Below are 19,795 nucleotides of genomic sequence, written 5' to 3'. Positions count from 1 at the left end.
ACCTTCTTCCAGTATCCACTGTAAATTTTCCTCATCCTCAGCTATCACCTTAACAGGTCTTGGTGGCTTATCTGGTGATGTAACCCAAACCCTCATTTCTGAGAGATCTGGATTCCTGATAATCACACCTTTCTCAGGCCAGTGTTGCTGCCTGTGAACATTAATTGGACTCCATTCTCAGGGCTTGGGGAGAGCCGGACCCAGATGTTCCTGTTCCATTAAATGTTGAGCCACTGGTCTCCAGGGATGGCCCTTGACATCCCACTGGGTCAGGGGACGAATGGTGACAGTAACAAGCAGACAACGGCAAAGAGGTTTGCCACCTGAACAATGACGCTTGTAAGGTGCCATCGTCCCTTGAGGAGGATACTCTCACACTGACTCCACGAATGGCCCGTGACACTCGAGAGAGCAGGTAGTGGAGTACTCTCCCACTACTCCACAGAACAGGCCAGAATTTTGACTCAGCAAAGCTCAAAGGGAAAGGGTGGTTTATCAAGTGCCCCAGGAGCATATAATATCCCAGACACCAGGCACTTTCTATAAATGACTCAGTCAGCCCCACCAACGGTCAGTGCTGCCTGGTCAGTGGATCAGACTTATCTCATGGCACCAAGAGGGCAGTCACTCCTTGTCCTCTGTAGGGACCTTTCTGAGAAAGTAATGTAGCTAGTTACCTGTACACTCCCAGGCACTCTGTCCTGGACCCTGGGTGCTTTGCCTACATGGAGAAAGATGCCCCTCGGCACTCAGTCTCAGACACTTGACACTGTAGCCTATGCAGCAGCTCAGGGAGAACTCAACTTTTCATGATCCACAATTTAGGTTGGGATTCCTTAGCAGAACCCCACAAAAACCAATATGATGCAACAGCCAACAGGAGGCAGGCACACCAACAACCAGCAGTGCCTTCCTGGAAATTGCTGCTGCCTGTTGGATCCAGTTAGTAAGCCAAGAGCAGTTTGTAACTATTCTGCTCCAATTGTTAGAGTTCCTGGGATTTGTTTCAATCAAGTATTGTAAGACACACAGACAGGAAGTGACCGTCATGAAGGAAGAAGTTTATACTCAGAGTCCCTAGAAACTGGAGGCACGCCAGGCCATGAAGGGCCACACGGGGTTAAACTTCAGGTGGTTTCAGTCTTCTAAAATGGATTGGGAAGCATTCCCTCCTTGGTCAGGAGGCAGAGGGGGAAATATGGGCAAAAGCCTGTATTGCGGTTTCTGCAGGAGGGAATGGCTGAGGTGGGGTAAGTAGGCTTAGAATTGGCTAATTTGAATAATTTCAGTGGGCTGTCCAGCACTGTCTGTTAACTGGCTCTGGGGTGATCAGGGAAGGGGGGTTGATCAGGGAAGGGGGAGGGTGACCCAGAGTGTAAGGGGGGTGGTGTGGGCTCCAGATTGGTTGGTTTGAGTATGAAAGGAGTGCTCGAAATGAGTCGCTCACCGTCTCTAGGAATTGGGAGAGAGGGTGGGGTATGATGAAGCTTTCATTCCTGTAGGGCCATGTGTTCACCATGGTACCGAACTGCAGCTGTGCCGTGATCAGTTACTGGAGGCAAAAGTCAATAATGGGAGTTAGAAATGATAGAATCCACTCCCAAGGAGTTGGTTCACTGGATGCATAGGGAAATGCAAAGTAACAAGAAATAAGCGAAATGCACTCTGCCTTGTGTTATCTGTAACAGCTAAAATGAAAGCAAAAGAGAGTGTTGAGGCAGATCCTGAGACTGGGCCAAGCTTGGATTACAGCTGGTCTGAGCTATAGACAGTAGTCTTAGGGCCACTATCGAAGGGAAAAATGCTACTGAAACAACAAACAGTGAAGATGGTTGGAATGAGTCACGAGGGACTGGGGAAAAACAAAGGGAGGGTCATGGGATGCATCCTAGTAGCATGGAAATCTGTCAATGATCATTTAGAAATGGAATGGGGCTTCCCTGGTGGCGCAGTGGTTGAGAATCTGCCTGCCAATGCAGGGGACACGGGTTTGTGCCCCGGTCCGGGAAGATAACACACGCCGCGGGGCAACTAGGCCCGTGAGCCACAACTACTAAGCCTGCGCGTCTGGAGCCTGTGCTCCACAACAAGAGAGGCCGCGATAGTGAGAGGCCCGCACACCGCGATGAAGAGTGGCCCCCGCTTGCCACAACTAGAGAAAGCCCTCGCACAGAAACGAAGACCCAACACAGCCAAAAATAAATAAATTATTATTTTTTAAAATGGGATGAATAAGGCAGACTTTTATGGGGTCAAAACAAAGGTCATAATCCAGCACTCTTGGAAGTTTTGTGGACTGATGAGAGCCCTGATATATATATATATAGATAGATAGATTTATTTATTTATATATATATTTATATATATATATTTATTTTTATATATATTTATTTAAATATGGAATGCTTCACGAATTTGCATGTCATCCTTGTACAGGGGCCATGCTAATCTTCTCTGTATAGTTCCAATTTTAGGATATGTGCTGCTGAAGCAAGCGCGAGCCCCAATAATGAAGGACCGTAAATAAGTCTGCTTTATTTACCCTTGTATGGAGGAATTTTAAAAGCTGCAAGGCAAAGAGGGCTAGAGACCTCCAATTACCTGGGGCAATAGTCCTGCAGTGTAATCAAGATAAGGACTGACCCCTGCTGGAGGCCCAAGGCCATATGAACTTGAGTAAGAGGATGCTGAAGAGACTTTTCTGGGACTCCTTGTTATGGGACCCCCCCCCATGCACTGTGATTCCAAAATCTGTATGTGAAGTCCTAACAGTGCTATAGCTAGATTGTGAGGATATAGGAATGCAGTGGTTGATGGGATAAAGGTGAAAGTTTGGATGAAAGTTGAAGGTGTGAACAGACTATGTGATGTGGTTGCGTCTTCTTTACCTGAATGTATTATGGGGATGGATAGTGTGTCTGACTGGGGAAAGCTTCCCCTACCAGCGTTGTAAATCAGAAGGCATGGAAATCTACCCTTCCTCCAGTATTGATTGGACACGCTAAGTGGGAACCAGTGAGATTGCCTGAGCCCAACAGGTTGTTAATTTGCAGTACCAAAGCCCTGTGGAGTGCAGACTGGAGTTTACAGCAAAAGCCTGTGAGTGCCACCTAGTGGCAATTTCTGGGATTTGGGACCAGAATATTTGCATTTGAGAAAAATCAGTACTAACTAGCTTGCTTTTGGACTCTGAGATTTTCCCTATGACTGAGGGACATAAAATAACCTTGAAACCTGAAATACCCACAATTCCTTGGATGATGTTGGAGAAATGCTCTAATGGGGAGGGCAATGCCCAGGAGGGTCCCATCATACAATAGAAATGGTACAGGAACGTGCTACCAGAGAAGGCAAGGGGGTACTCACTCTTTTCCTCCAGTGCTGACTCTGGAACCACCTGAGGAACTGCTGGATCCTATGGTCACAGGGCTACTTGGACAGTGCCCTATGAACAGCCCTCCACTGACCACCAAAGAGCTGCTTGGTTTGTGGATGGCAGTTCCACGGTGAGTGGACAGCTTCCTGTTTGGAAGACTACCACTTTGATAGAAGAAAATCAAAGCAAATCAACTCAGGGAGCCAGAGTGCTTTTTCCCTAGCAGTGATGGAAGAATTGGACGATAGTAAAAAGCCCCTATATTTGGGTTTTTACCGACTCACAGACAGGGACCAATGGCCCGGCGATATGTTCAGGCAGAGGGCAATGGAAAACTGGCCTATTAACAGGATGACCATATGGGGCACAGCCCTGTGGAAACCACTATGGGAATTTGAGGTGTGCTTTAAAATAGGACATGTGGTGCCCACCAGATGAGCTCCTTCCAGGTTTGGAAGATGATTTGAATTAACAAGTAGGTTTCTTGGGGTGCTCACTTGAGGCGGCCACCTGGGTCCATGAAGTGGGTGGACAGAGATGTCATCCTCAGAGTAAGTTTGATGGAGAAGTGAACAGACAATTCAAACTGTTTTTTAAATTGAACTATAGTTGATTTACAATGTTGTGTTAGTTTCAGGTGCACAGAAAAGTGATTCATTTATATATATATATAAAACTAAAATAATCTGAAAAGGAATATATATATGTATATATTCCTTTTCAGATTATTTCCCGTTAGAGGTTATTACAAGATATTGAATACAATTCCCTGTGCTATACAGTAGGACCTTGTTGTTTACCTATTTTATATAAAGTAGTATGTATCTGTTAATCCCAAATTCTTAATTTATCCCTCCCCACCCCCTTTCTTCTTTGGTAACCATAAACTTGTTTTCTATGTCTGTGAGTCTGTTTCTGTTTCATAAATACGTTCATTTGTATCACTGTTTTAGATTACACATGTAAGTGATATCATATGATATTTGTCTTTCTCTTTCTGAGTTACTTCACTTAGTATGATAATCTCTAGGTCTAACCATGTTGCTGCAAATGGCGATATTGCATTCTTTTTATGGCTGAGTAATATTCCACTGTATATATGTACCACATCTTTATCCATTCATCTGTCAATGGGCAGTGAGGTTGCTTCCATGTCTTGGTTATTGTACATAATGCTGCTATGAACATTGGGGTGTGTGTATCTTTTCGAATTAGAGTTTTCTCCGGGTGTATGCCCAGGAATGGGATTGCTGGATCATATGATAACTCTATTTTTAGTTCTTAAGGAACCTCCATACTGTTCTCCATAGTGGAAGTCCCATTTACATTCCCACTAACAGTGGAGGAGGGCTCCCTTTTTTCCACACCCTCTCCAGCATTTATTATTTGTGGACTTTTTGAGATGGACATTCTGACTGGTGTGAGGTGATACCTCACTGTAGTTTTGATTTCCATTTCTCTAATTAGCAATGTGAAACTTTTTTTGATCTAAAACGCGGAGAAATAAAGGCATGAAGGGCTGGTTTATACACCATTATGAGTGTTCACTCACACTCAACATGGGGGGGCCAAGGGATAGTACCCACTAGATAGATCCTCTGCTTTTGGGGGAGTGGTACTTGGGGAAGAGGAGGTGGGAAGGATGCTGGTATAATTATACTTTCTTTCTTTTTTCCTCACATCACCACAACCTCTTTTGTCCTGCCTGAAGCAGTGGTCCAGGGGCAAGGGCTGCAACTGCAGGTGCTGGAAGCAGATATGATCCCTAAGAAACTGTCACTATACCTTTAAACCTTTATGTCAGATTCCTAAGGATCTGATGGTGTGGGTTGTGCCTTCACCCTATATGGCAAAATTGGCACTGACAGTGAATGCAGCTATATTGCTTAGTAATTGGGATGGCCCACAAGTTCTGTACCCTTTTAACCCTACCCCACAGGAGTGAGAGTGGCCTGTGGGAGGGCAAGTGCTAGACTAGACTTGTATTTTTTAAAAATTAATTAATTTATTTATTTATGGCTGCATTGGGTCTTCGCTGCTGTGTGCAGGCTTTCTCCAGTTGCAGCGAGCGGGGGCCACTCTTCGTTGCGGTGTGCGGGCTTCTCGTTGCAATGGCTTCCCTTGCTGCAGAGCATGGGCTCCAGGTGTGCGGGCCTCAGTAGTTGCAGTGCGCAGGCTCAGTAGTTGTGGCATGAGGGCTCAGCAGTAGTGGCTCACGAGCTCCAGAACACAGGCTCAGTAGTTGTGGCACACAGGCTTAGTTGCTCCACAGCATGTGGGGTCCTCACAGACCAGGGCTCGAACCCTTGTCCCCTGCATTGGCAGGCGGACTCCCAACCACTGTGCCACCAGGGAAGTCCCATAGACTTATATTGCTGCTGACAATCTGGACCAGCACAGTGGCCACCCCTAATGCCCCCTCCCAAAGTGGGAAAGTTAGGATATGAATGGAGAGGAGGAGGAGGAATGGTAGCTGAGCGTAAAGTTTAATGGTTTTTGCAATGAGAGAAATCCAGTATTACATTGGTGCCTCGGGAGAGGCTCAGAGTGAGACGTTATTGTCTCGTAGCTCAATTACACCAGATGCCTGAAAGGATGATGACATGTTGCTGAAACCACTCCTGCTTTTGGAGCCTAAAAGAGTTGAATGGATGTCTGCAAACCTGAATGACATCCATCACTCTGGGAGACATTTCTATCACTGGACTAATTGTTAATGGCCGAGTGGGACTCTGGTCATGTGCCAGAGCTTTTCAGGTCATGTCTGATGCCACACTGAGGGTAGGGTATAACAGTGGCCTTGTTATAATACGGATATTCATAGTCAAATGTATTGGGAAATTGAGTTAAAGCCCCCTAAGGAAGTACAACAGGTGGAAAATGACTGGCCTGAGGAAGAATTGGATTTACCTAATCATCAGCTAATTTCTATGCTAAATAGTTCTGCACAAGTTTATCATAAGATACAAGAGGGACAATGAATAATTGAATTAGCACAAAAATATGAAAATGTATGTACTGGCTTTATACGACAGATAGTTATTTCTTTAAGTCTATCCCTATGCCAACACTGCCCCCCCAACTCTTAGGCAATAGGATCATTTTGCTGTAAGAGTCTTGGCCAAAAGCAAGGGGTGGCCTGTGTCCTAAAGAATTTAACTTTGCCCCAGAAGAGGTCTGGATTTTGCCCTCAGGTTCTGGGTGATATCTTTGTTTCCCCTAAATTATGCCTTATTCTCTGGGGGCCTTGGGCTAGCCAGAGAATAAGGCATAATTTAGGGTGGGTGCTGACCACACCTTAGGGTGGGGACAGGTCACACCAGAAAGACCACACAGGTGATTTAGGGTTACATGGTATCAGTTGATCTGGAGACTGAGATTAACCAATCAATCAATCGTGCCTAAGTAATGGAGCCCCTAAAAACTGAATACTGAGGCTCAGAATAGCCTCCCTAGTTCACAGTAGTCTGTGTATATTGTCACATGTTGATACTGGGAAAGTAATATGTCCTGACTACACAGAAAGAAGGAGCAGAAGTCCCATATTTCTTTTATTTTTTTAATTTTTAATTTAATTTAATTTTTAAAATTTACTTATTTTTTGGTTGCATTGGGTCTTCATTGCTGTGCACGGGCTCTCTCTAGTTATGGAGAGCGGGGGCTACTCTTCATTGTGGTGCACAGGTTTCTCATTGTGGTGGCTTCTCTTGTCGGGCTTCAGTAGTTGTGGCACGTGGGCTCAGTAGTCTTGGCTCGTGGGCTCTAGAGCACAGGCTCAGTAGTTGTGGTGCACTGGCTTAGTTGCTCCACGGCATGTGGGATCTTCCTGGACCAGGGCTCGAACTCGTGTCCCCTGCATTGGCAGGCAGATTCTTAACCACTGTGCCACCAGGGAAGTCCCAAGTCCCATATTTCATACTTCCCCAGACTCATGAGCTTCTTCCCTTGGCTAATCTTAATCTGTATCCCTTCCCTGTAAGAAACTGTGTAATACGGTGTATATAGTGAGTATAATAGCTTTGAGTGGGTTCTGTGAGTCCCGGCAAACTGCCATCCCCAACAGTGGTTTTGAGAAACCCCTGAACTTTCAGTTAGGGTTAGAAGTGATGGTGGTCTCGTGTGGAGTGTGTTCCTTCTAACTGTATAGTTTGCTAAACTTCTCACAAAGCTCAGCTCAAGAGGAATCTGAATGATGGGCCTCTCTCTCTGACTGCCAGATAGGAAAGGACTTGCACTCTTAAGAAAATAACCAAGACAAAGCAGAACAATATGGTTCTGCCTTGTATAACCTCAATATGGTTATACTCCATTATATTTTCCCTCACTTTTATATTCTAGAATCAGTAAAAATTTATAAGACATGAGAAGAAGCAAGAAAATGTGCTTTAATTTTAAAGAGAAAACAGAGTCAATAGAAGAAGTCCCCTCCACATAAAAAAAACGCCAAGTTATTGGAATTAGCAGACAAGGACATACAACAAATAAATATAAAAATATATAAAATATAAATATTAAAAAATAAATAAAATTTATATAAATATAAAATAAATATATAAAATACTTAATGGGAACAGAACAATAATTGGGATAGAGAAGGGGGAATAATGAGATGAAGAGTGTCCCTCAAAAATTCATGTTCACCCAGAACCTTTGAATGTGACCTAATTTGGAAATAGGGTCCTTACAGATATGGTTATAAAATGAGGTCAGCTTGGGCCCTAATCCAGTGACTGGTGTCCTTATAAGAAGAGGGAAGTTTGGGACTTCCCTGGTGGTCCCGTGGGTAAGAGTTCATGCTCCGAATGCAGGGGGCCTGCGTTTGATCCCTGGTCGGGGAACTAGATCCTGCATACATACCACAACTAAAAGTTTGCATGCCGCAACTAAGAAGTCAACATTGCTGCAACTAAGAAGCCCACATGCCGCAATTAAAGATCCCATGTGCCGCAACTAAGACCCAGTGCAGCCAAAATAAATAAATAAATATTTTTTTTAAAAAAGAAGAAGGGGCTTCCCTGGTGGTGCAGTGGTTGAGAGTCCGCCTGCCGATGCAAGGGATGCGGGTTCGTGCTCTGGTCCGGGAAGATCCCATATGCCGCGGAGCGGCTGGGCCCGTGAACCATGGCCACTGAGCCTGCGTGTCCGGAGCCTGTGCTCCACAACAGGAGAGGCCACAGCAGTGAGAGGCCCGCATACCGCAAAAAAAAAATAAATAAATAAAATAAAATAAAATAAAAAAGAAGAAAAGGGAAGTTTGGACACAGAGAGACACAGGGGAGAATGCCTTGTGAAGATGGAGGCAGAGACTGAAGTGATGCATCTGCAAGCCAAGGAAAACCAAGGATTGCTGGCAGCCCCAGAGGTGAGGAGAGAGGACTGAGATAGATGCTCCCTCAGGAGGGAGCCAACCCTGCTGACATCTGGAGTTTGGACTTCTCCAGAACTGTGAGAGAACAAATTGCTGTTTTTGTAAGCCACTCAGTTATAATACTTTGTTATGGAAGCCCTAGGAAATTAACACGTGGGATAATGAGATATTCTGGGATATGGATAGAAAACTTTCAAAAAATGACTAAGTGGAAATTCTAGATCTGAAAAAATACGATAGCTGAAATAAAAACTACAAAGGATGGGCTAAACACCAAATTGGATGTTATAGAAGAAAGAATAAGCAAACTTGAAGACAAGTAAATAGAACTTATCCACATTGAAGCAGAGAGTAAAAAAACCACATAAATACATTAACAGCATCAATTACCCTTGATATACTATGAAGCTGGGAAACATACATGAAATTGGGGTCAAAGAGATGAGAGACAGAATAGGGGAGGAAAAAATATTTGAAGAAATAAAGATTGAAAAACTTTCCAGAAGCTCAAAACACACCAAGCAAGACAAACACAAAGAAAACCACATGCAGGTATATCATATCCAACAGCTGAAAATCAAAGATAAAGAGAAAATATTAAAACAAAATAGATCTTTACAGACTCGCTGGTCCCTGACAGCACATGACCCACAAGAGGCCCTAGTATGCAGATGAGGATGTGACAGTGAGTTTGGAGTGGCATTCAACTCTGGAGGTAATAGAAGCGCCAAGCAGAAAGTCTTAGAGAAGCTGAAAGAAGCTAAAGCATTTAAGAACTTATTAAATGGTTATCACTTCTTATCTTGGGATGTTCTCAAATATCATAGTATGAGAGAATCATGGTGGCAATGTGGATATAAGACCAAAGAAAGATGGCAGCAACAGGCCATGGTGCACCTCTGCAGTCTGCTGTCCATCTCCACAGGCACCTCCTGCCTCCACAGGTCCCACCCAAGGATTCTCAGAGCTGCAGGAATGATATTTTTTTTCCAACTTCTTTCCTCATGGTGACTCCCCATGTACCTTCTTGAGGGCTGTGGTAGACTACTCCTGTGTAGTAAAAATATCCGTGATACTTTTCTCTACTGCCTCTCTCACGTATAAGATGGCAGTATTAAAATTGCTTATATTGAATGTACTGTCATATTTCCAAAATTATTTACATGGTAAAATAAAAATATACTCTTTGAATCTGCAAAAAAAAAAGAAATAGAGGAAAAAGACTCATTACATATGTCGGGGGAGAGTGATAAGAATTCCAGCTGACTTGGAAAAGAAGTACTAGTCAGAAGGCAAATGAGTGACATAACTAAAGTGCTGAAAGGCAGTCAACCTAGAATCATATGTAGTGTAAATATACTTCCAAAATTAAGATGAAGTAATACATTTTCTTTTTTTTATTTTATAAATTTATTTATTTATTCATTTATTTAATTTTTGGCTGCATTGGGTCTTCGCTGCTGCACGCGAGCTTTCTCTAGTTGCAGTGAGTGGGGGCTACTCTTAGTTGCGGGGCGCAGGCTTTTCATTGTGGTGACTTCTCTTGTTGCAGAGCACAGGCTCTAGGCATGCGGGCTTCAGTAGTTGTGGCACACGGGCTTCAGTAGTTGTGGCTCGCGGGCTCTAGAGAGCAGGCTCAGTAGTTGTGGCGCATGGGCTTAGTTGCTCCGCGGCATGTGGGATCTTCCCGGACCAGGGCTCGAACCCGTGTCCCCTGCACTGGCAGGTGGATTCTTAACCACTGCGCCACCAGGGAAGTCCGATCAACTTAATTTGACACTTTGAGAACACTACACATAACAACCGGAGGATGCATGTTATTTTTACATGCCTATGAACCTTCATCAAGATAGATCATATACTGGACCATACAAGCCTTGATAAATTTCAAGTGATCAAAATCATAAGAGTATATTCTCTAACCATCATAGAATTAAATTACAAACCAATAACAAAAAGACATCTAGAAAATTCCCAAATATTTGGACATTATGGAAAACACTTCAGATTACTCACAGGTCTCAGGTCAAAGAAAAATTCTGAAAATATCTCTATGTGAATGAAAAACAAAATAAAACAAATCTATAATACATCGAAGTTTGGGGGATACAGTGAAAGCAATGTGCAGAAAAGAAGAAAGGAATAAAGTGAATTGTGTACATTTCCATCTTAATAAACTAGAAACAAAGGAGCAAAAGAAATCCAAAGTTGATTCTTTAAACAAATTAACAAAATTGATAAACTCTCAGAAAGATAGGCTGGGGGGAGAGAGAGAAACTACCTATATCAGGAATAAAAAAGTGGACGTACTACAGGTCCTACAGAGGCCTTTTCCCAGTGACTCCATCCAGGGTAACTGAGACTGTAGTCTAGCCAGGCCTGGCCTCATGCCTATTCCACTGCACTTAAAGAGGGAGCAGCTAGCCTCCCTGACTCTGTCAATCACTGTGTTGTACAGCCCCTTACAACATGCCTTGGGGGTTGGCATTCCAACTCTGGCCTCCAAGTTGGGGGCCTGTTGACTGCTACACCACCAGCCTCTTGTGCACATAGAAACCCAGGCCCACCAAGGCCCACCGCCCCCTGCTCCCCCACTATAGCTTGGCCAAGCCCCTTTCTTAACACTGTCTTCCTCTATCACCGTGGTTATAGTCAGACAGAGGAGGCTGACCCTGAGGGACACAGGGCCACTGCTGCTTTCAGAAGGATGCTCTGAAAACTGGAGGCCTGAGAACTTCCTGGAGGAAGTGACATTTAAGCCAAGCTGGCAGAAGCAGGGAAATGGGCAAGGGCAAGGTGTGTGGCCTGACATGGCAGGAGGAGGGGCACAGCCCAGCTTGAACTTTGTCCTGAGGGCCGAGGGATTCCTGGTGGGCCTTTCAGCAGGGGTACAACCTGGTTAGCTCAGTGACTAAGGAATGCTACTCTCTGGGAAGAAGGGAGGATGAGTGAAGTGGAAGAGGCTGGGGCAGGGAGCATAGGGAGGGGCTGGGCAGGGTCCGGGGTCTGAGCCAAGCCCTAGCTCCAATACTGCCCCAACTCCCACCTCCCCTCCTGCTGTTACTATCAGCTGTGGGGAAGGAAGTGAAAGGGTTCTAGGGGAACAGCAGGAGCCATCTCCTCAGGCATCCTGTCCTTAGGGTGGGAGAGGATGGTGAGCCTGGCGCCAGGGCCCTGCAAGCTGCCCTCTTCAAGGAGTCCTATTGGGGCAAGACAGCAGGGTAGGGGTCTCCTTCTCCTCTCCCACTCAGGGCACAGAGGCAGGCACTGTCCCTTGGAGCCCAGAGGATACTGGTTTCTGACAGAACCTGCACTGAAGTGCAGGCAGCATAGCCACAATTACTGTAGGCAGGCAGGGCCAAGGGGTGGGGAGCCAGCAGGGAGGCCACAGGCTGCAGTGTGCAGGCTGGACCATGCAGGACCTGGGGTTCTGGGGAAGAGGTTCTAAGACCAGTCACTGCTGAGGGGGCAAGAGCCCTGGAGGCCTCTGCCTAGCCCTGTGCAGATGGCACTAGCACTAGTATTTTCTCAGGGGGGTCCAGAAGGGCATCCAAGGGCTTGGGGCAGGAGCCCCATCCGCCCCACCTTCCTGCTCCCTGGAAAGGATTGCTTCCTGCTCCTCTGGCCAGTGGCCCTGGCCCAATTCATGGGAGCCCTGAGGCCATGTTGTTCCCTAGCTCGAATCCTACCCTCCTAGGGGTAGGAGGGAGTCCAACTAGGATGAAGTCCAAACTCCTCAATGTGGTTACTCCAGCCCCCTTTGCAGTCCCTTTCTCACTTCCACAGCCTCCAGCTGGAGCAGCCCTAACTCTTTAAGAGCTCCCTCCCTCTGCTGGGAGCTCTCCTCCTTCAGACACTCCCCCGCAACCCTGCCCCAATCCTACCCCTGCTCCAAGGCTGGGCCACCTGGGTCCCAGATATCTGACTAGTGGGTTTGTGCCTACACTGTGTGGGTGCTGACTTTAGTGAAATAAAATTGGAAATTCATTCACAAGTTTTGTGACTCCTTTCTTCAGACATAACTAATTGCAGGTGGGGTTGGGGGAACACTTCAGCCTGTTCTGGGCCCTGCCAGCCTCTCCAGTGTCAGCCTGCTCCATGCTCTTTGATCTCTCTATGCTGGTCACATTGGCCTTCCTTCCATCTGCATACATTCCTTTCAGCCTCAAGGACTTTGCACCTGATGTTAGTGTGTCTGGAATTCTACATTCCTCCTATACATAGGTAAAACCTACTCATCCACTTCCCCAGAAAAACCTTCTTTGACCTCCCTGATTAGGTCAAATGCTCCTTAGGACGTGCCCGTACATTGTGTCTTTTCCTGTGAGGACCTGTCAGAGTGTATCTCTACTGTGTGATTACTATGTCGGTCTCTCTGCCCCTCACCTGAGAGCTCTGAAGAGGCTAGAACCCTGTCTGGTTTTGCCCACGCTTGTATTCTCCAGTTCCCAGCACAGTGCCTAAGGTCCAGCAAGTGCTCAGCAAATATTTCATGAGTGAATGGGTGGGTGAAGGGGTGGATAGTCCCAGGCAGCAGTTCTGGCTGAGCATGTCAGTGATTCCTCTGGAATTGACTCTTAGAGAAACTCAAAGGCTTTTTTCCAAGGAACTGAGGACTGACTACCATGTGCCATGTGTTTACACAGGACTGTCTCTTTGTAGAGAATCTAGTTCCTCCTTCTCCCTCCTCTCCATTTCCAGGTCACAGATTCAGCCCCAGCCTGGCAGTAATGCTCCACCCTGTAACAGCTGCTTTTATCTTCCGGTCTCCACCCTTAGGCTGTCACTGTCCCCGAAGGTGTGGCTACACCTACTGGTGCTGCCCTAGAAATCACCGCATCATCTTCTTCGGGAGGCTAGAAAGTCACGTTAAAGAAGGGCTCATGGGGACTTCCCTGGTGGTCCACTGGTTAAGACGCCACGCTCCCAATGCAAGGGGCCCGGTTTCCATCCCTGGTCAGGGAGCGAGATCCCACACGCTGCAACTAAGACCCGGCGCAGCTAAATAAACAAATAAATATTGAAAAAAAAAAAAAAAAGAAGGGCTCATGGACTGAGTAAGGCAACCAGGGGCTCTGTGGGAGGAAGAAGCTTGTGTGAGGTTGCAACAGGCCTTGGAAATGCACGGCATAGGCGTGGGCTCTGATCTTTCAACGGCGCTGTCTCAGGGCTTCCCGAGTTTACCGGACGGAGGGCACTTCCCGAGTCACACAGCTGAGAAGTAGCGGTGACAGGACAGGAACTCAACTTTGTTGGCTCCAGAACCCAGGACTCTGAAGCAAGCCAGTTCTCAAGTTGCTACCATTTTGACGTTTTCGTAGCAACAATAGCTTCCCTGCAGATGAGGAGGAGGAGCCCAGCGGGGGCTACGGGGGCAGATGGCAACAGGCAAGGGCACAGACCCTGGAGCGCAAGAGCCAGGTCCGCGCCCCCTCCCCCGGCGCTTGCGCACTGGGCCCCGTTCCCCGCTCAACCCCGCCCCCATCGCCAGGTTTTTCAAATTTGAAACCTGCTCCTTTTCCCGCCCGAACATGTTGACCAGCAGCGGGAGAGGGCGGAGCCGCACGCAGCCAATAGTGCCTGAGAGGCCTCCCCTGCCCCGCCCCCAAGGTGACGTCCTCGAGCCTCAAGAGGCAAAGAGCAAATGGGCGAGGGTGTCCGCCGGCCCCACCTCCGCGGCGCCCACGTGCAGCGGCGGAGCCAGGGGCCTTCCCGGGACCACCGGCCCCCAGAGCACCACTCAGTGTTAGGGCCTTTCGCCACCAGCACGGGGCAGGAGACTGAGGCCCAGAAAAGCCAAGTAATCGGCGCTGGGTCGCTGAGCGAAGCGGCAAGACGCAGCACAACCCCACCCCCACCCCCAGTCCGGGAGTTCGCCCAAGGGCCGGGCCTGGAGCCGGCGCCCATAGAAGCCCTACGGGAGTCCTAGGGGGCGGGCTCGCGGAGGGTGGGCTGAGGTTCCCGGGCGCGTTCCAGGGGCGGGGCCAAGAGCTGGGCTGTCCCGGGGCGGGGCGTTCCGGGGGCGGGCCGAGCGTCTGTGTTTGTTGCACCGTGTCAGTTACATTGTAACAAAAGTGGTGCAGCCGCTGCTCCGGCCAGCATCCTAGGCCCGCCCGCAGCCAGCTGTCGCCGACATGGAACCCGTGGCCAGCAACATCCAGGTCTTGCTGCAGGCGGCGGAGTTCCTGGATCGCCGCGAAAGAGGTGAGGAAGAACCCTTGGTCGGACTCCAGGCGGCGGCCTCGCTGACACTGGCCTGGGCTGGACTTGGCTCCCAACTTGAAGGATGCATGGCCTTAGGGCAGTAGTCCTGGGGCACCCCGGCCCTCAATTTATGGGTCCGCGGGCAGAGGGGCTGGAATGGTTGGGGAAATGGCCCTGTAGCTAAAAGCCCCTCCGTGACCGTGCCGTGCCAGGGGACCCCGCTGGACCTAGCCCCAGCCTGACGCGGGCGGGGCTGTCTCTCGCAGAGGCAGAGCATGGCTATGCGTCCCTGTGCCCACACCGAGGTCCGGGCCCAGTCCACAGGAGGAGGAAGCGGTCTCCCCAGGCTCCTGGCGCGCTGGACAGTGGGCGGTGAGGAGGGCCTGGGGCAGCGGGGAATGGGGGGATGGGCGCCGTCCTTCATCGGGCCCCTCCACTGCCAACTTCCTCCTTATTGCTCGCATCTTCTGGGCCAGGTACCCTGCTCTGAAGGCATTCAGACACCTCCTGCCGTTTCCCCATCCCCCAAACACACACTCTTCGTTCAAGGACTATTTCTCGGGCACCCCTGATGTGTTTGGAACGGTGAATAGTTCTGGGTCCTGCTTCCACTCACACTCCTAATACTGCACATATCAAACCACTCGCTTTCCCCCACAGGCTTTCTCCTTTTCTCTCCTCCTCTCAACCCTTTGCACACTGTTCCCCCCAATTTGAATGCCTCTCCCCCCACTACCCATTTTGGGTAACTTGTGTTGCTGGGCTCAGTTCAAATGTCACCTGTTCAGGAAACTCTTCCTGATTGCTGCTAGGGGGCCTCCTTTGGACCCCACAGTCACCTGGGCAGGCCTCCTTACTGTCTCTGCCTCTGCCTGGGACTCAGGTGCCTGAGGCCAGCACAAGGTCCCCACAGTGGGCTAGTTTGGGACACACATCTGTAGCGAATTTTGAGGCCCTGGGAGCCCTGGGACTGAAGGTGTGGGCAGTAGCTGACGCCCCCTCACCCCATCCTCCCTGGCATTGGCAGGTCTGTGCACAACGAGCTGGAGAAGCGCAGGTGAGTCCCAACCCTGCCCTGATAGCACCAGGCCCCAGGAACTGCCTCCCTCTGGCCTTCCCTCCCCTGCTGTCCCTCATCTGGCCAGCAAGCCTGGGCTGGCACTGCCCTCTAGACCCCTTCCCCCACAGGAGGGCCCAGCTGAAGCGGTGCCTGGAGCAACTGAAGCAGCAGATGCCCCTGGGGGCTGACTGTGCCCGATACACCACACTGAGCCTTCTGCGCAGGGCCAGGATGCACATCCAGGTAAGAAGCTACTCTGGCGCCCCAGGGCCAGCTTGCCAGGATGCTTGGAGAGGGGTAGTAGGGAGGGGCTGGGTGGAACTGGGGAGAGAGGTCTGACGTGATAGCCCAACTGCCTGACATTGGACAGTTCTCTGTGCTTTTAGTTTCCAAATTTGTTAAGTAGGAAGAAAACCAGAAAATAACTCAGGATTGTTCTGAGGCTTTAAGCAAGTTCTTCCAATAAAAGTTCACTTGTTGGGCTTCCCTGGTGGCGCAGTGGTTGAGAGTCCGCCTGCCGATGCAGGGCACGAGGGTTCGTGCCCCGGTCCGGGAAGATCCCACATGCCGCGGAGCGGCTGGGCCCGTGAGCCATGGCCAGTGAGCCTGCGCGTCCGGAGCCTGTGCTCCGCAACGGGAGAGGCCACAACAGTGAGAGGCCCGCGTACCGCAAAAAAAAAAAGTTCACTTGTTATTACAGCAATTATTACTTGGATCCCAACTGCGAGACCCTGAGCGAGTTACGTAGTCTCTCTGGACTTCATTTCCTCCTCTGTATGGGGGGCATTCTGTGAGGGGTCATGTGTAAGGGTCCCTTGGACTGGAGAGGGCTGTTTCTTGCTCTTCCTCTCCCCCATCCTTGAAGGGCTCCCATTCTCGGCGGGGCGGCGGGGGAGGGGGGGTCCTGACGCTGCTTTGTGAGGCAGCTCCAGAGGCCAGGAGGGGGAAAGTACCAAGAGGACGCCAGTGAGCCACCCTCCCAGGGCTCTTGCTGCTGCCCGTGCTGAGCTCAGCGCCCCCTAGTGGATGGGAGTAGGGTGTGCTGACTCGAGCACAAGGCAGCTCCACAGAGTGGGGATTAGAAGGGATTTGTGAATGACCTTTTTTTTTTTTTTTTTTTGCGGTACGCGGCCTCTCCCTGTTGTGGCCTCTCAGGTTGCGGAGCACAGGCTCCGGACGCGCAGGCTCAGCGGCCATGGCTCGCGGGCCCAGCCGCTCCGCGGCATGTGGGATCTTCCCGGACCGGGGCACGAACCCGTGTCCCCTGCATCGGCAGGCGGATTCTCAACCACTGCGCCACCAGGGAAGCCCTAGAAGGGACTTGGAAACAGTAGAGGCCTCTTCCTGCTCTCCTGGCCCTTTTGACAGAGGAAGAAATGGAGGCAGAGCCGGCTGATGAGAGGCAGATTCAGAACCGAGGCCTAGGTCTCCTGACTTGCATTCTTTTCTTCAACAAGTGAGCACCTGCTCTGCCAGGCCCTGTTGTGGGCACAGGGGGCAGTGGCAGTGGCAGAGACAGATGGAGGTGCCATGCAGCAAATAAATCGTGGTGTGGAAACTGTCAGCACTGTCCCATAGGTGCCTGCGTTCTCCTCATTGTGACTGAATAACACCCTGGCCAGATAGCCAGCTCGTTTCTCACATGGAGTTGCTGACTTGGTTCTCGGAGGGATGATGTGTGACCTTGGGTGCTGGCTGGCCCGTGGGCAGGACCTAGGGATTGCTCCTTCCTTGAAGCCCCGTCACCCCTCTCCTGGACTCCCTGCTTCCTGTTTTGCCTCCACCTGGCTGTCCTCTCCACCTTGCCCTAGAATGTTCTTTGTACCACAAAGATTTATCCAGGTCTGCCTCCTGCTGAAAACCTTCCATGGTTCCTGACAGGACAGTTTCAGTTTCTTACTTCCTGTGAAACTCAAGGCCCTTCACAACACAGGCCTTGCCACTGGTCTCATCTTTCCCCATTCCTCACCAAAAAAGCTGAACTCTCCATGCTTTTCCCATTTTCCCTCTGCCTGGATGCTTCTTCCTCCCCTATCTTTGCCTGGGCAGTTCTTATTCATTCATCTACTCCCAGTCCAAATGCCCCCTCACCCAATTCTCCCCTTCTTGCTGACTGAATGCAGGCTTCTGTCCATTGAGGACCCTGATGGGAGAACCATTGGTCCTCCAGTCCCTGGAACTCAGGGCTGGCAGAGGTTGCATGGGGGCAGCAGAAGGGGACTAATGCTGAAGACTTAGGACTCCTGGGAGGGTCTTGAGGAGTTACAAACTGGTAGCCTTTTTTTGGTCTGTAGTTTTCTAAAAATTTAAATTAGTTGGCAGCACTTGAAAGGACATTTGACATGAAAAAATGTGATTTCCCTGCTTCTCTTCAAAAAACTGGGAGATCTGGCAACACTGGGCCTGTTTCCATGTGGCAGTAATTGGCCTGGGCCACTGCCTCAAGCCTTAGTATGCACTTGCTGGTGTGCCCCAGTCCCCCACGGTCCCTGTTGCCTGACACCAGACACTCCACTCCTTCACATCACTTGACTGGGCCCCGAGGGCCTTTGAGATTGTGGTGCCCTCCCTCTGCCACCCATCTGGACAGAACTCCTGGGCCATTTACATGGGACAGAAGGGCAGGAGGGCCTAGCTTCCTGTAGGATGTGGGAGCAACCCTCTGGGGCCCAGATCTAGTGAGCCCGTCTGGAGCAAGCAGTCAGCACGTGGCCACAGTCCGCCGTTGAGTGGTGTTGGGGCGAGGCCCGAGACCCCAGGTAGCTGACCCCAGCTCCTTGCTCCCTCGGATCTGCAGAAGCTGGAGGAGCAGGAGCAGCGGGCCCGACGGCTCAAGGAGAAGCTGCGCAGCAAGCAGCAGAGCCTCCGGCAGCAGCTGGAGCAGCTCCGGGGGCTGGCCGGGGCTGGCGAGCGCGAGCGGCTAAGAGCAGACAGCCTAGACTCCTCAGGTCTCTCCTCTGAGCGCTCCGACTCAGACCAAGGTAAGTGCCTTTAAGTGGAGGGGTCGAGTGGGCTGAGTGGCCCAGGTCCCCTGACTGGCCTGCTCCCTGTGCAGAGGAGCTGGAGGTGGATGTGGAAAGCCTGGTGTTCGGGGGCGAGGCTGAGCTGCTGCAGGGCTTCAGCGCGGGCCAGGAGCACAGCTACTCACACAGCGGCAGCACCTGGCTATGACCCTCGCCTCCTGGAGTGACCTCTACCCTCAGCCCACCCTATGCTCTGCCAGGCTGGAGCCCTAAGCCTCCAGAGCTGCTCAGAGTACTGTTGGAATGGACTAAAAGGACCGTGTGGGAACAGGTGCTCCCTGTACCTTGCTGCTGGCTGCTGGCAGTCCCACCTAGGACAGGGTGCTGAGCCCCCCTGAGCCCTGCAGGGCAGGCAGCTTGGGCCCAGGCCACCCTTCCAGGCATTTTTTGTAGCACTTAGCTCTGCTGTCCACAGGGGCAGGAAACCTCTTGGGTCCTCATGTTTCTTCCTAAACAAGGGCCCCTGGCCTTTGCCCTCCACATACTATATTTTCATTAAAAGCCTCTTTCTTAACTTCCTGTTCATGGTCTTTCCTGGTGAAAATGGGGGAACTCCCAGCCACAGACAAACTGGAAAAGAGGAAATGAGATCCGTAGCCACCACAAACAATGCTGTCCACACCGGGCAGTGCCCCTTTACTCCTCACAGCTTGGAGGCCTCAGTCCCTGTTGCAGTGGGACTGAGGCTGAGTGATGTGACCTGCCTGAGGTCCAAAGCCAGGAAACAGTTGAGTCAAGATTTGAACCAAAGCTTTCTGACTCCA

At 49.9% G+C, this 19,795-nt stretch overlaps 1 protein-coding gene and 1 non-coding gene across 3 annotated transcripts; one reads left to right on the top strand and one right to left on the bottom strand.

Annotated features, from left to right (window-relative positions):
• Nucleotides 1-2,391: 2,391 nt before the first annotated feature.
• Nucleotides 2,392-2,498, bottom strand: LOC131756435 (U6 spliceosomal RNA). Its single transcript, XR_009335619.1, has one exon. It is a non-coding gene; the product is annotated as a U6 spliceosomal RNA (small nuclear RNA).
• Nucleotides 2,499-14,807: 12,309 nt separating this feature from the next.
• MXD3 (MAX dimerization protein 3) lies at nucleotides 14,808-19,545 on the top strand. 2 transcript variants are annotated; one of them, XM_059061686.2, is made up of 6 exons: nucleotides 14,808-14,948; nucleotides 15,215-15,320; nucleotides 15,976-16,005; nucleotides 16,137-16,251; nucleotides 18,806-18,989; nucleotides 19,064-19,545. In XM_059061686.2, the coding sequence occupies exons 1-6, from the start codon at nucleotides 14,879-14,881 to the stop codon at nucleotides 19,177-19,179; spliced, it is 621 nt and encodes a 206-aa protein (XP_058917669.1). In that variant the 5' UTR covers nucleotides 14,808-14,878; the 3' UTR covers nucleotides 19,180-19,545. The 2 variants fall into 2 exon arrangements, with proteins under 2 accessions (XP_058917669.1, XP_066888051.1); XM_067031950.1 differs by lacking the exon at nucleotides 15,976-16,005.
• Nucleotides 19,546-19,795: the final 250 nt, after the last annotated feature.

The sequence above is a fragment of the Kogia breviceps genome, chromosome 4 (assembly GCF_026419965.1).
Source record: "Kogia breviceps isolate mKogBre1 chromosome 4, mKogBre1 haplotype 1, whole genome shotgun sequence".
Lineage (NCBI taxonomy): Eukaryota > Metazoa > Chordata > Mammalia > Artiodactyla > Physeteridae > Kogia > Kogia breviceps.
The sequence above is the reverse complement of the archived record's forward strand: the minus strand, read 5'-3'. Positions and strand labels throughout refer to the sequence as shown.